This window comes from Dipodomys spectabilis, unplaced genomic scaffold (assembly GCF_019054845.1).
Source record: "Dipodomys spectabilis isolate Male_0828 unplaced genomic scaffold, ASM1905484v1 ptg000363l, whole genome shotgun sequence".
Lineage (NCBI taxonomy): Eukaryota > Metazoa > Chordata > Mammalia > Rodentia > Heteromyidae > Dipodomys > Dipodomys spectabilis.
Window position 1 is genome coordinate 3708129 of NW_024871040.1, and position 15330 is coordinate 3723458.

The following is a 15330-nucleotide window of genomic DNA, read 5'->3' on the forward strand; positions in this document are numbered from 1 at the left end:
CCTGGGAGGACCCTTCTGCTCAGCCCTCAGTCTGGCCTTCCCTAAGCTGGGCATTTTGGTCCTGCTAAGAAATATACAAGGAGGACAGAGCATGCAGTTGGCAGAGATCAACATAAAGCCCTGGCCCAAAGGATGGCAAAATCATTGGACAACAACTAGACAAGAGAACGTACCCGGCATGCAAGCTAGACCCAGGAGTCAACGGGCTGAGGCTTAGCATCCCCTACGGCGTCCACCAGCCTGACTGAGGGCCTGCTGGGCCCAGGAGGAAGGGCCTTCCTGCCAGGATCAGGCTGTAGTGCACAAGTGGGTGGATGGGTAGACAGAAGATGTTAAAGGCAAAAGAAAGCATGTTAGCTGCAGCTGAAGGGCAAAGCTGAATTGCCAGTAGGAACAGGGCCAGGGTGGCAGGCCAGGGTCACAGCAGCACAAGGGAGTCAAGCCAGTATGGCTCACACAAGTGTTGGGTGGTACAGGGACACACACAGAGGTCTGCATGAGTCTATGGGATTGGTGTAGAGCAAGTGGCAGGTGCTGTTCCCACCAGGGACCATGACAGGCACCTGCCCCCCCTCACACACACATGCAGAGAAAGGTGCATAAACCACTTTCTTAGACTCTTCAGTCCTGTGCAGGGTGTGGCTGGGCAGACTGTCCTCTGCCCCTCCCTCCCAGCAGGTGTGAGCTCTCTACCCAACAGCATCCACCATCTGACTGATGAAGAGATACTGCTTAGACTTGGACCCACAGCCCAGCTACTTGGAGATGAGCACCAGCCTCGCCAGGCTTCAGGTCCCAAGTCAAGCTTTGCATTGCCTAGCTACTCTCTGGGCAAGCCTTGTACATGGAGCTTCCTTGGTAAGTTCCCATGGCCACTTACCTTCAAAGGTTCCTTTTCAGAGGCTTCACCTGCAGAGTCACTGCCCAGGGCCTTCCGTTCCCTCCGGTCCACAGTAGAATATCCAGTGGAGTATCCATCTGTGGACAGCATAGAGGGGAAGCATGAGGCAAGTTCTGAGAGGTAGGCACTGAGGGACCATGCAACCTTCATCTCAGACACAGGGGACCCTTGAAATAAGGGGTTTTTACAGAGGATCCCCACCCACTCTGACCCTGTCCCATGCCCCCTCACCATTTCTGCTTCATATCTGCTGAGCATCCCCAAATGAAATCTTACCAAATAACACCTTTTTGGAAAGCATCTCAGCACCGACCATGCTTACCCCATAAAACCAACAGTCCTGGCTCAGGCTCCTCCCTTCTCCCTGAGTAGAAAACAATCAAACCATGCTTGACCTCACCTGGGCCAAGTGTGTCCATGGGGATCACATCTCGGCTGCCTGGCTTCTCACCATCTGCAAGGCAGGGGCAGGGGCTCTGGTTGTGAGCGGTAGACAGGCTGGGGGCCAGGGTCACAGACAAGCCCAGCACCAGGCAGACCTCAGCAACCTTAGGTATCCTATCACTAATGTCTTGGCATTTCTCTACCTTTCTTCCTTATCTGCAGGCACCTCCTCCACACACCCAAGCAGATGACATAAACAGGAAAAGGCACGCCTTCCTTCCCCGGCCTTCACCGGCCTTATTACCATCACTGCAGGTGGGAGCTCCTCCAGCCTCAGGAATGGGCTCCCATTTCCCTCCTTCCTGGCTTGTACTCACCCAGGCTCTTGTCTACCAGTGGCAGTGTGCTGTCATCGAAGCCCCCAGGGCTCAACGTTCCCTTGGGACTCTTGGCAGTGGCAGCAGCTGACTGGGGCGCACAAAACACAGGTGGGAAAGGTCAGAGGCACTTTTGCTTAGGGACTACACCTGGTAAACTGAAACAGGAAAGGCCCCTGCAGGCCGCACCTGGAAGCGCGCCTTCGTCCAGCCGTCCCTCTGCAAGGCTCCTCGCAACTCCTTGTAGCTCCACACGGTTTGAAGCACGTGGGATGCTGCCTTTGCCTCACGCACAGACTGGCTATGAAAGGACCAAGGGCGGGGTCAGCGGCCAGCTCTTTCCCTGCGCCCCACCCCACCCCCTTCCCAGGCCCCTGTCCACCTGGAGGCGACGAGCGCCACCAGCGCTGGCACACCACGGGCCTGCAGGAGTGAGCGTGCATTGTCCAGGCTATCAGACACGATCTCATGGATGGTGTTGAGCACAGCCACCACCGTGTCCTCCTCCAAGCGAGCCCCAGGGCGGACAGGTGCCTGTGCATTGCGAACATTCCGCACCAGCTCTGCCATGGCATAGTTCCCTGAGAGGCAGGGGCAGGTGTCAGGACACACCTCTGCCCCGCCCCTGTGGGAAGAAGCAGGGTTCAGGAGGAGCATAAGACTAAGACTTCAGAATTGGTCCAAGAAGTCAGTTCCCCCAGCTGGGACTAGCCTAAGACACAGGGATGGGTCCCCAACTGTTGCACTCCCAGGTTTGGCCCCACCAAACATCCTCACCAATAAGGTCTTTGTTGCGGCGGTCCAGAGATAGGTTTCGCAAGGCGATGGCAACTGCCCGCACCACCTTATCAGTCTCCGATTGCAGCAGTTCTACCAGTACCGGCAACCCGCGCTCCTTACGCACAGTGGCACGGATGTATGTGGCCCACTGTGGGAGTGGAAGTAGGAGGTGGACTACTCAGAGGGAAGTCTGGCTGCACAAGGCCCAACCCCAGCAGCTCAAAGCTAGTTCCACTGCCCAGGGCATAATGCTTTTAGGCCATGTACCCTGAACCTCCCAAACCTTGGGGAAGCGCAACGTCCTCGGCCTTTTCTGGCCAACCCAGATATGAGGAGCGGCACTAATGGGGAAGCCTGGATTTCCCTCTTTGTCTAGATCTTTCCTTCCTGCCAGGTCTGGCCCCTCACCATCCAGTTGCCTGCACTGAGGTTTTGCAGGGCACCTGCTGCAGCCTCCAGAGTGTTGAAGTTCCGGCTCTCGGTGAGGAGGGAGAGATAGAGACGTACCACTTCAGGTTGATACAGCAGCTCAAAGCCTACACATAGGGCAACCACAGACAGCCAAGGTTACCCAGAACCTCCTCCCTATCATCTTCCCTCATCAATATTCCAGGGGTGGGTGTGGAGCAGTAAGGGCATGATTAGTATTAATGCATTCACCCCTTGCTCGTGGCCCAAAGGGAGAAGTGTCACCATTTCTCAGAAAGGAAAACAGAGTTACTCAGGAGGTAACCGACTTGGGAGAAGTCATTCCTTCTTCGACTATGCTGCCAAATAAATGAGACTGGATCTACCTAGCAGCATGAGCATCCAGGATTTGGGGGTGGGAGAGTGTCAACTGAGCCACATTCCCTTTATTAATGGGGCCCTCTCTAGCAACAAGACCAGCCTTCAGAGTATGTGATAAGCTGCTGAACCAGGATTTTGCCCCTTGCTCACCCTCTCAGGCAACCATTTTAGGCTCTCCATGATTGTGGCCCTACCCACTATGGAAGCATGGCTGCCCCATAGAGGATTTCAAAGATAGGGCCTAGAAGCATCTTCCAAGCCTACCTGTCCACAGCCTGGCTCAGGAGATTTTTTTTTTGGGGGGGGGTGGGGGGTCCGGTTGTGGGGCCTGCGCTCTGGGCCTGAGCACTGTCCTCAGCTCTTCAGCTCAAGGCTAGCGCTCTACCACTTGAGCCACAGTGCCACTTCCGGCTTTTTTCTTTTTGCTTATGTGGTGCTGAGGAATCGAACCCAGGGACTCAGGCTTGCAAGGCAAGTGCTCTACCACTGAGCCACCTTCCCAGCCCCTAGGAGATTACTTTCCTACAGCCTGTCCTACCATTCCTATTTCATCACCCCTCTCCTGTCCTTATACCACCCTCTCTCTCCTTCCATTCTAGCCTGTTGGGTTTCCTACACCACAAAGGCTCCAAGTATATTCTCATCTTGGGTATTTGCACAAGCCAGTTGTACTGCCTAAAATGGCTCCCCACACAATTTCCATGGCAGGGGCCTTTTCCACATCTCCCTCTTTGGGGATTTCTAGGCTCCTCTGACTTGCAGGGCTGTCTGGATCCTATCAGGCAGTCTTATTGGATTTATCTAAAAAGGATGTCCAGGAGTCTGACATTCTTGTGCCTTAGCCCTTGCTCCCAACATGGTCCAAATGTCCTTACTGACAGCTCCTTCCAACCCACCCACTGTGGCTTTCCATTTATCCTAGCTAAAATAGGCTATGACTCTGACCCTGAATCTGAACCCCCCAAGTCCCAGGGCCTGGACTTCAGAGAACTCCACACTTGTCCACCTTATTTCTCCATCTGATCTCTCAGGCCCACTCAGTGGCACAAAGCTTTTCCTCCTGGCTAGTCTGGGCTCCAACTCTCCCAGCAACACTGGCTCTGTACCTCTGTCCACTCACCTTTAGCAGCCTCGGTTCGCTTGGGCAGGTCCAGCGTGTCAAAGTTCTGGTCCACCTCACCATCCTTCTTCCCTAGAATGGAAGGGTAGTTGGAGGTAAGGCAGATTCCATGGATGGATATGTGTATGTTAGAAAGGTTAGACATAACTCTTTCCTGCCCAGAGCCCAAAGAGCACCCATATGCAGGCCTAAACACCAAGAGATTCTGGAAATGGAGCGCCATTCAGAGTTCAGGCAGGCAGCTTGGCCCAGAGAGGGGACAGTGGGGCCTGGGGATATCCTAGACCTGCCTTGAGTACCTAGGCCTCTTCTCCCATCATAGGATTGGGAACTATGCCAAAAAACCTCTCCACAGTGCCCATGCGGCTGCATGGTTCAGCTGTATGAACTGAGAAAGCAGGAACCTAGGTTAGGTGGCATGTAGGTACAAGCAGAGAAACAAGAGCTTGCTGGGGTAACACGATGAAGCAGGGCAGGGAGACTTGAGTTCCACCCAAGGAGAAAACTCCTCTAGAGGCCATAACTAAGGTCTAGCCTCTATACCAGCTAAACAAAGCTCCTGTGGCAACCCTACAAAACACTGGTATACTTCTAGGAACCCACCACCCCTTCTCAACTGAGAGCAAGCCAGGATCAGATGATCTGGGGCCCCTGCCTTGCCCACCCTCATGTTAACTTTGTATATCTGAATCAGTACCACATTACCCATTCCATGCGAGGGGGCAGCCTGCTCCCTGGCGCCCATGGGCACAGACATGACCCAGGCCCCACCAATTGTCTTCTCTGCCTCAGCCTGCCTGGATAGCTGGGTCTGACTTAAGAGGGCAACCCTTGGCCGCCTCACCAGTCTGGGACTCACATTCCTGCCTTTGTCATGTCCATGCAGTTGTCATGGAGATAGGACTACGGGTGGGAGAGGGGCTGGAGGCTGGAAGGCATCCTGGTGACCACTGCACTATAGTTGTCATGGAAATAACTGAGCCTGAGCCATGGGGATAGCATTTTTCTAGTGCCCACTGCACCTGCCAGGCCTGGACAACAGGACAAACAGGACTCACCTTGATGGAACCACTCCTCTGGAAGGAAGCACAGGAGAGAGGAGATGAGCCTGAGTGGGTAGCACCCTCCCCATGCCCTCTTGTTCCCACTGCACACTGCAGACAGGATGTGGAGCCTCACCCCAATGACGCTTGGGGCCTGCGTGTCCACCAGTGGGGCAGGAAGGGGATGCTTGGGGTCAGGTGAAGGTAATGCATAGACCCCACTACAACTGCTGTTGGATAGTCCCACTGCACCCTGTACCCTGTAGGTTCCAAAGGTGCTAGTGTGTAGCAGTGGCCCAGACAGGTCGAGTGGGGTATGCCTGCAGGGCTCAGAGCTTCCAGTTGCTCTGTGAATGTCCAGTTTTCACTTGTGGGCCCAAAGAACCCTTCTCCAGAGTTGAAGGACAGAGTCTGAGCAGTTATCCAGGTGATCCCTCAGGTTACACAGGAGGGACTTGAGTCTGAGCCCTGGCCTGTCAGCTGTCGTGATCTAGGGCAGTGCCCTCTTCAGCTTCCTGTCTGCCCACTGAGCACTGACCAGATGTCCTCCAGCCTCCATGACTGCCTACCACAAATATGGAGAGCCTTGAGCTATGGGAGCAAGGGCTAGAGAAGTACCCTAATCGCACCCACCCACCTTTGGCCTTCTTTCCACCAAAGCAGCTTGCATCATCTCTCCTCCGGCGCTGGGAGCCTGTGGCACTGCCTGGGGGCCCGGGCTCAGCCTCTTGGTACCTGTCAGCCCCAGGCACCTCCTTATGCACGTGGTAGGACAGGTTCCGCATGATGCACACGCAGTTCTCCACTGACTGTGGGGAAAGGTGACCTGGTGGGGCTGGGCCATGGGGCAAGGGGGTGGCTGAACAACCCAAGCCCCCAGGAAAGACTGGCAACAGCTAGTGTGCCCAAAGTATAGAGGCAACAAGGCCTGAGGTAGGGGCCCGCATAAGAGGGAATTGCCAGTGAGGGCCACAGGAGGAAGCTTGGATCTTGCAGACCACTTGCCATGTGTAGAACCATGTCCCAGTATGGCCACTCCAAATGGGCTGCCCAGACTCACATAGCCTTTCCCCATTAGCCACCTTCGACATCCCATACCCCCGGGTCCCACTCCTACACCATGTCTCAGAGTTTGTGAGACTGTTCCCAAGTTGCTCCACCCACCTTATTGTCCGTGTCCTTCCTGCCCACTGCCGACTGCAGGGCATGCAGGAGCGCATCCACCAGCCCTTCACACTCCCGGAGTCGCCGGCGGGCCTCGGCACCATCTGAACTCACGTTCCTAGGTGGCCGAAAGTAGGCCCGGTGATCCCTGGCCCTAGTCCATAGGAATTTCCCTCAGCCCCACCCACCACTGGCCCAGGATCTGGTCCTCATCTGCACAATAGGCCCTGATGCTCTCCCCAGGGACTCTGGACAGTACACCATAGCCTGGAGCACAGAATAGAGGGGCAGACCCAGGAGGTGGACTTCAGGTGGAACAGGAAGGACTGACTCGCAAGTGAACTGAAAGGCACAGAGTTGGGCCCAGAGGCCCAACTCTTTGCATGGGTAATTCCAACCCTCCATCCCAGTGTCAGTTCCCTGTGCCCCAACTTGCCCCAAGGTCAGGACCTCATGGGGCCATGATAGCACACATTGATGATAGGTAGGACTCTTGACTGAGGTCTCTGCAGGATGACCTAGGGATGGGAGGAAATAGGAGAGCAAGGGCCACAGGCTGGAGAAAGGAGCCTCTAAGGAAGACTGGAGATGATGGTCCTGCTCTGCCTTCTTGGCTATCATGGTAATAGAAGGGTGGGCACAGCAATGGGAGGGCTGGAATGGTAGGGAACTGTGGGAAAGAGGGAAAACCTTATCCAGAGAGTGTCTTTGGGTGTGAGAGCAGCACCATCTGACATCATTTCTCATTGTTAGGATGTGGGTCTGAAGCTACTAAGATTCAGCCACCTGATAGTGTTCTACACTGGGACCTTGAAGATATGGCAGCTGCAGGAGAAGGCTTGTGTATGCATGCAGACTCTGACACCCCAGCATCCTGCAGGAACAGCCTGAGCCCAGCCCCTGCCCACACCTCAAGCAGCCAGATGTGTTCTTGAAGACAGTCGTCCATTCAGCATCCCGTGGCTTGGAGTCTTCATTGGGCTCACGCTCCCAGCCCGAGTGGGGCACTATGACCTCATGGGTCAGTGTCTGCAGGCCATGGTCAATGATGACCATCTTCAGGGGCTCATAGGATGACAGGTTCCAGAGTGTGCCTGTGGGATGCCACCACGCAACTCTGCTGACCATGGGCCTCACCTCCCTTGCCTCTCCAGGGCATCCCAATCAAGACTGGTCTTGTGCCCAAGTCCCACAGGAAGTTAGGAGAGTTGGAGTTTTTTGTTTTGGGTGTTTTTGTTTTTGTTTTTGTCAGTTGTGGGGCTTGGACTCTGGGTCTGGGCACTGTCCCTCAGCTCTTCAGCTCAAGGCAAGCACTCTACCGCTTGAGCCACAGCACCACTTCTGGTTTTCTGGTGGTTTATTAGAGATAAAAGTCTCACAACTTTCCTTGCTGGGGCTGGCTTTGAACCGTGATCCTGAGATCTCAGCCTCCTGAGTAGGTAGGATTACAGGCATGAGCCACCGACACCTGGCTAGAGTTGGAGTTTTTTTTTTTTTTTTTGCCGGTCGTGGGGCCTGAACTCTGGGCCTGGGCACTGTCCCTCAGCTCTTCAGCTCAAGGCTAGAGCTCTACCACTTGAGCCACAGCGCCACTTCCAGCTTTTTCTTCTTATGTGGTGCTGAGGAATCGAACCCAGGGCCTCATGCATGCAAGGCAAGCACTCTACCACTAAGCTACCTTCCCAGCCCAGCAGTTTTGTTTTTTTGGTGCTGGAGATGGAACTGAAGGCCTTAGTATATACTATGCAAGCTCTAGTACAAAGTAACACCTCCAACCCATACAGGAACTTAGGAAGTAACAAAAGCCATGAGAAGCTCTGGGTGCCAATCTTGGCCTGAGCTAGATGTTCAGGCAGCACCCAACAATGGGTTTCAGCTGAGAGGAACAGGCTGGAATGCAAAAGGCCATGGCAGATGGGTAGGACAAATACTGTTGAGATCATAGAGCTACAAGAGTTGGCTATATGACCTTCAAGTCCTATAAGGCACAGACTTACATTGCATTGTCATGCAATAAGAACCAGGGAGGCAAGTCCCAGGGGAGCTGTGGGGACATCAGGGAAGGTAGAAAGGGACCACTCTTAAGGGGCTAGTGTCAGCCTTGCTGGTAGAGAATAGGAATTGGTCACAGCATCTGGGTCTGATGTCTGCCTGCAGGGCAAGCTGGCACCCCTGACTATCTGGGTGTTCTCTCTCACAGGCTGAACCTTGCTCTCATCTTCCTAGAGAAGCAGGCATATCCCAAACCCACTTACCAGTGACCAGCTCCCGAACCTCATTGTCACGGGCAGCCCGCAGCAGGCGTACCAGGGCAGGCACACCTCCGCAGTCCCGGATGGCAGCCTTGTTATCTGTGTCTCGGCCATAGGAGAGGTTGCGCAGTGCCCCACAGGCTCGGCGCCGCACCTCAGCCCGAGGGTGGTCCAACAGTGCCACAAGCAGTGGCAGCCCACGCAGCTGCCGAACACGCCGCTTAATGCTCTCATTCTCAAAGCATAAGTGCTGCAGGTAGGCAGCCGCATTGGCCTTCACTGGGTCCACAGGGTGTCGCAGCATGGCCAACACCTCAGGCAACTCAGGATCCCGCCAGCGTGGCTCCTTGCGGGCACTGTCCACTGAAGGTGAGCGTCGTACCACTCGGTCCAGGCTGCCCAAGCTGCCTCGCTCAGGCTGGGCCAATGGTGCTGTTGCTGCTGGGAATGGGGGCCGCTCATCTGTCAGCTCACCTGCATCATCAGCCACATCCTCATAAGCCCTATGCAAGTAGAAGGGTGGGTGAGCAGCAGTCCTGTGCTGCCCACCACCCTGGAAATGTAAAACTCACCAAGCAGGAGCAAGCTGGGCTGGGAGCCTCAGCTCCAAGCATAAAGTAGGTTCTGAGTTATGTACCAGCCCAGCGAGAACTGTCTTAGAGTCAAAGCAGAGCCAAACTCCAGCCAGAGGCCAGCATCCCTCCCAGTATGGAGAGTTTCTCCTATCCTGAACAAGCATGTCGCCACGCAGCATCTGTCAGTGATGTCCTACTTCTCTTCCATAAGATCATGTGGTTGGTACTAGGATGTATGAGAAGTGGATGACCCTCACCATCCAAGAGACATTTAGGGCATAAGATATCCTTAGCCGTGACAGTAACTGCTCTTGAATCTACTTCCCTAAGAAAGACTAAGACTAGGAAGAAGGGTTAAATGACTTGCCCAATAAGATCTGGACCCAAGCTGTGGTAATTTAAGTCCCACTCTGCAGGCATAGATAATGAGGGCATATGGGACAGAACTAGGGGCTCTGACAGGAAGGTTCTCTAAGCCTCTAGGTTCTGGCTACTATTGGACAAAGTGGAAATAGAGGCACAGGGAAGCCTCCAATTGGAGGCTTCATGCACAGAGTTAACACCCTGAGCCTCTGGCTGATTTCAATAGCCCTCTGGCTACAGAAGCCAGTTAGCAGGCACTGTTTTCTTTTCCTTCTATCAGCATAATTTCTACCTAGGGCCTGCCTTTGCTGTTGTCCTTTAGAAGAGACAAGGCTAATTCAAACTAAGGTGTGTATGACCAACTCAGCTTCAGCAGCTGACTACCTGTGGGTACCCTGTGGCTGAAGAGCTGAAGATAAAATCCCACAGGAAACATGGTGCTTACCTGGCACGAAGGCTCCGTCCACACTCAGGTCTTCTTCGTGCGGCTGTACCATAGTCAGGCTCCAGATCAGGGCCCCCCTCATCATCAGCAGCCAGACTTCGTGTGTCATCCTCCAGGCCATAGGGCTCTGCCTGGAAACGCTCGGGGAGGGAGCGGCCACTTGGAGGACCAGGCTCAGTACCCACAGGGAAGGCTTCCCGGCGACCAGGCAGTGTGAAACAGCCATCACCAGATCCTGGGCCAAGGGGTCCAGTGCGGGGGGACCGCACCCCTAGCCCTCTGGACAGGCTGCCATAGTTGGGACCATCACGGGGCTCTAGGCCATCAGCAAAGCCACTCCCACTGCTGAGGTAAGCTCGGGAAAGTGTGGCTGCTGGACCACCGCCACGTAGCAGGAAATGCCGGTCCAAGGGGCCATCAGCAAAGGGGCCAAGTGGAGGGCCGCCATCCAGCAAGGGGAGTCCATCTGGGCCCAAAGGCACCTGGCGTACTGTCCTCGTGGTCACTGTCTTGACTGTCTTGGTGACCTGAGAGATAAGTGGGTGATGGGTGCCTCTGACATCCCAAGACTTGGGCAGTACTTTGGCACAGCTAGGGTGGCTTTCATTTTCAACTCAAACTTTGGGTGTCCCCAGGAAGCCAGTTCAAACACCCAGACTTGGCCATACCTTGGTCTCAGTGCGCCGAGTTGTGCCGTCTTCAGATGTAACAATGGACACATGGGAAGTAGGTGTGCCAGGGTCCTCTTCTACTGTCACTGTCTCCTCTAGCACTTCAGGTGCCTCTGGCATTGTGGCCAGTGATGCCTGGCTGCCCGGACTCTGTTCCTGGGAAGAGAAGGATAGTTATTAGGAGGCAGGAAGCAAGAGGTTGCTGGCTCTCTATCCCAGGACCTCCTCAGAACTGCAGAGGCAGACAAGCATGGGAGCAGGGCTCCCTATGTCTCCAGGCTCCTCCAGGCCTAAGTAGGAACAGGTGAGACCTGCAGGATGTCCCTCTGGCATCACCTGCCATCCCTGGCTGGGCCCTCAAATTGTCTTGGGGCCTACCCACTCGAGAAGCCTTAAATGTACACACCGTGGGGTAGCAGTTTCAGCATAGTTCACTGACTCCCATGGCCACACCCAAGCTCTTGCCACAAGACCAGCCAGACACCCCCACAGGACAAAAATACCCAGCTCCCAAAATGCACTGTGCATCCAGAACACTAAAATATCCTTGTTCCTTCCAGCCCAGACTCTTGTTTTTTCTTTTGGTTGGTCTTAGGGCTTGAACTCAGGGCCTGGGCACTGTCTCTGAGCTCTTTTTGCTCAAAGCTAGCACTCTACCACTTTGAGCCATAGATTCATATGCAGTTTTTGGGTGGTTAATTGGAGATAAGAGTCTCAATAGACTTTCCTGCCTGGGCTGGCTTTGAACTGCAATCCTCAGATCTCAGGCTCCTGAGAAGCTAGGATTACAGGAATGAGCCACCAGTGTCCACCTAAAAAATTTTTTTTGGTTGAACTCAGGGCCTTTGTATTGTCCTAGAGCACTTCTGTTCAAGGCTCACACTCTACCACTTTAAGCCACAATGCCACTTCAGCCCAGACACTCTTGGAGTACACAGTAACACTCTGGTGCCTTTGAGCCCAGCCTAGCTTTACCTCTGGCCAATTTCCTCAGCTGATAAAGAGCTTGGACATCACAATAGAGACTAGAGAGAATGCAGTTACACCTGTAGCCTCTTTGCTGTCATGCAGCATGGGAGGTTTAGGTGGTGGAATATTAGGTAATATAGTTCTGGACTGAGACCCTTCTGAGGCCCACATGCTTATCAGCTGGACTTGCCAGTAGGTAAACAGGCTCAAAAAAGAGAGGCCAGTCCCTGCTGTGCTGTCTAGCACGAGGACCCCTGAGATCCATGTTCCGCCCTTGGGGCTGTGCCCACACAGTTCTCCAGTTCCAGGGCCCCACCACATCAACATCCTGGGATTGGCATGTGGCCTGGGCATGGCCTGAAACTCAAGCTGTGGTAGGCGGCACATTCCCCAGCAGCCAGAACCGGGTCAGCAGGAGGACATACCCCACACGCTATAGTCCAGGCAGGATGGTCCCCTGCCTAGGCCCCCCGAATCCTGCAAACACCAAGTAGAGGCCTAGGGCAGGCCTGCATTCACACTGGACCCATCTGGCTCCATCACTATGTGGTGTCCTTCCTTCCCTCAGTGCAAGAAAAATGCCAGTGCTGTCCTCATGGCTTGTCTGTTCCAACAGTGTCCTTAGGTCGATGTCCTGTTCTGGGGAAAGGCTTGGCCCCTAATACATACAGTGCAGGAGTCTGAGGAAGCTATGCCAGCATGCTAAGATGAGTGCCTCCCTCAAGCTCTGGTGACAAAAGACAGCAAAGGGATAGAAGGCACTTAACTCTCCCCCAGGAGCAGGGCTTGAGTGGGCTAGAGATCATGTGACCATAGGTGAGGAAACTGAGGCCTGGCAGAGGGGAGATTGACCCAGAACTTCATAACTGGTATCAGGAATTCAACACTGACTAGGAAGCCTTTGAGCCTTGCCTCACCCTTGAGGGGAGGGCCTTGGCAGCCACCTTCTTATCCTCAGGACGGAGCAGAATGCCTGCTGGGACCTGGCCAGAATAAGGCGACCCTGTTCCCTGGGAAAAGAAATAGACTGAGGCCCACTGTAGGGATAACTGGCTGGCTGTCAAACAGAGTAGCCTGGGCTCTTTTCCAAGGTCACTAGGGAGTATGGATGACTCTGGAGGAGCAGGCATAGGGGCATCCCTCTGTACTGGAGCTCGAGATATCCCATCTGTTTTTGGTGATGGTATGTCAGGCCCTGAATCCTCTGATAGTCAGACCTCCAGCATTCTGGGCTAGGCACCAAAGGGCTGGCCTGGCAGTAGGGGGAAAAGCAAAACTGAAGAACATGTTGCCCAGAATATTCTGTCAGTAGGACAGGCTTCTTAGTAGATTTGCATATATTTGCATATATTAAATACTCAGAAGCACCTACTATAGCTGAGCTAGGTGGCAGGGTTTGCCCTGCCATTGAACTGAAGGATAGACACTTTGGCCCCTTACTGCTATTCAGGCACCCAGCTTTCTCCTCCTGCCCAGCACCGGTGAATATGTGACACAGTTCAGAGTTGGAATGATCTGGAGAATCAGGACTCCCAGAAAGGCCTCCAACCTAACACACGGTTTCTACAGATAGGCTGTGAGATCCTGAGGCCTCAGGAGTCCCTGCTGGCAAATGACCTCAGGGAGCTAAAATCAGGCAATGACTTCACCCAGGTGGGTGGGAGCATGAGTCAGCCAGTGCTCACAGAAAGTGCCTAGCCCCATTACACATGCCTGGGCACACATACACGGATAGGGATTTGCACACACAAAGACATGTACCCAATTCTTCAGACAGGAATGTGCACATGTCCACAGTATATGAACACCCGGCTTTGCAATTGGTCCTGAGCACATCAATTAGTGAGGTTTCCTAACAGTACCCCAAACTCAGTCCCTGTGTCCAATGTTCCTAGAGGCATGTGTCTGAGTACTTGTACCTTCATTTCTTGCACTACTTGTCCAGACTCTTATCCATAAAGGATGTGTTTTCAACATACAGGGATAGAGACAGTGGCTCCCAAGCCACCCACCCAACATCCACTAAGAGATCACAGAGATGGTAGCAGAGATAGGGAAACTGAGGCCTATGGTATGGTAGTAAGAGTCTCAAAGCCCATCCTGTGGCCCAGGCCTCTGTAACATCTTCAGGGTTAATCTGTGGGACAGTGCACTGCTGACCAGCATACAGCTGACACTCAACAGAGAAGCTCCGGTGGGGTGCCTAACTTAATCTGGCCCCAGTGCTATCTTATGGGGCTCCAGGTCTCACATCTACCTGTCCAGGCCAGCCCATGCTCAGGGAATTCTGGCCCGGCAGCTCCACACTGCCTCTACTTCACCCCTGACTTGGGGCATAACCTCGGTAACTCCAGTTCCCCCTCCCTCAATATACTATGTCCTGCCAACCATCTATTGTTATCTTCCTCTCTAACTCTAGCATGATCCTTTCTCCTCTTACAAGGACCATACCTAGTCAACAGTCATCACCTGTGAAACAAAAATTAAAATCCATCCCAGAACACTCCCATGTGTAGAAAAACAGGTCCATGGCTTTTGGGCTTAGCCCTAAGAGGAATAGCAAGTGCTCCATGGGCTTATGGGAGGGGGGCCAGTAAAGCATTCCCACTAGCCCACTGCTGCTTTCTAGATGTTTACCACAGGCCTAGCACTGAGCATAACATGAGATTCCTAAGCTCCATACACAGGGGCTTCCTCACACAGAGGAAGGAGGGTTACATGGTGCTACTCCATTCATGTGGACAGATAAGGATGGGGAGGGGGTGATGGAAAGCAAAATGTGAAATGATGTACTTCATAATTGAACAACCAGTCAGGTGCTGGTGGCTCATACCAATGATCCTATAGACTTAGGAGGCTAAGATCTGAGAATCCCAGTTCAAAGCTAGCAATAAAGGGCAAGAAAGTCTGTGAGACCCCTACCAGAAAACTGGAAGTGGAGCTGTGGCTCACTGTGGTAGAGCCTTGCACACAGAAGCTCAGGGACAGCACTCAGGCCCTGAGTTCAAGCCCTATGACCAACCAACCAAAACAAAAAAAAGAGTAATCACAGTCTGTATCATAAAGAACAGAAAAACAGAAGTGGCTATCCCATCCTGTGCAAGGCGCTGCTTGTGCAGGGAAGGCACATGTTAAGGTGAAATGTGTGTTTAGAGACCACAGTTTCTGGACTAGGGCTCCAGAAACAGCTACCACTGGACAGAATGGACGAGTCAATTCTGAATCTCTTTAGCAGAGTGCAAAGCAAACAGACAGCATATCCTACATCAGGCCTTGGTCATCAAAAAACAAAACAAAACAAAACAAAAACAAAAACACCACCTCCCCTGGTACAGCCTCTACCCAGCTCCTGAAGCCCACAGCAGCAGAATGCTGGGGTGTGGTCACAGGCAAAGTGGGCTGAAAGGCCCAAAGGCATCTGTTGCCTAGCAGGCTAGAGAGCAAGCTTGGGAGAGCTCCTATCCCAGCTTCTCTAAGCCCAGCTCTTAGCTACACTG

At 53.5% G+C, this 15330-nt stretch overlaps 1 protein-coding gene across 9 annotated transcripts in view; it reads right to left on the reverse strand.

Moving 5' to 3' along the window:
• Arvcf (ARVCF delta catenin family member) overlaps positions 1–15330 on the reverse strand; it is a 60325-nt gene that overhangs the window by 4215 nt on the left and 40780 nt on the right. For 5 of the 9 annotated variants that reach the window (XR_006145226.1, XM_042666210.1, XM_042666208.1 and 2 more), the window contains 16 exons: positions 10862–11020; positions 10194–10720; positions 8814–9313; positions 7469–7652; positions 6559–6676; positions 6032–6203; positions 5410–5427; positions 4352–4423; positions 2851–2978; positions 2440–2590; positions 2045–2243; positions 1852–1963; positions 1663–1753; positions 1302–1355; positions 881–978; positions 174–293 (listed from right to left, as the gene is read on the reverse strand). Coding sequence is in view for 8 of the 9 variants with exons in the window: in XM_042666210.1 (XP_042522144.1) it covers positions 186–293; positions 881–978; positions 1302–1355; positions 1663–1753; positions 1852–1963; positions 2045–2243; positions 2440–2590; positions 2851–2978; positions 4352–4423; positions 5410–5427; positions 6032–6203; positions 6559–6676; positions 7469–7652; positions 8814–9313; positions 10194–10720; positions 10862–11020 (2691 nt within the window). In the remaining variant the exon portion in view is untranslated. The remainder of the gene's footprint in view (positions 1–173; positions 294–880; positions 979–1301; positions 1356–1662; positions 1754–1851; positions 1964–2044; positions 2244–2439; positions 2591–2850; positions 2979–4351; positions 4424–5409; positions 5428–6031; positions 6204–6558; positions 6677–7468; positions 7653–8813; positions 9314–10193; positions 10721–10861; positions 11021–15330) is intronic. The other 4 variants (XM_042666211.1, XM_042666215.1, XM_042666212.1 and 1 more) reach the window with 3 other exon arrangements.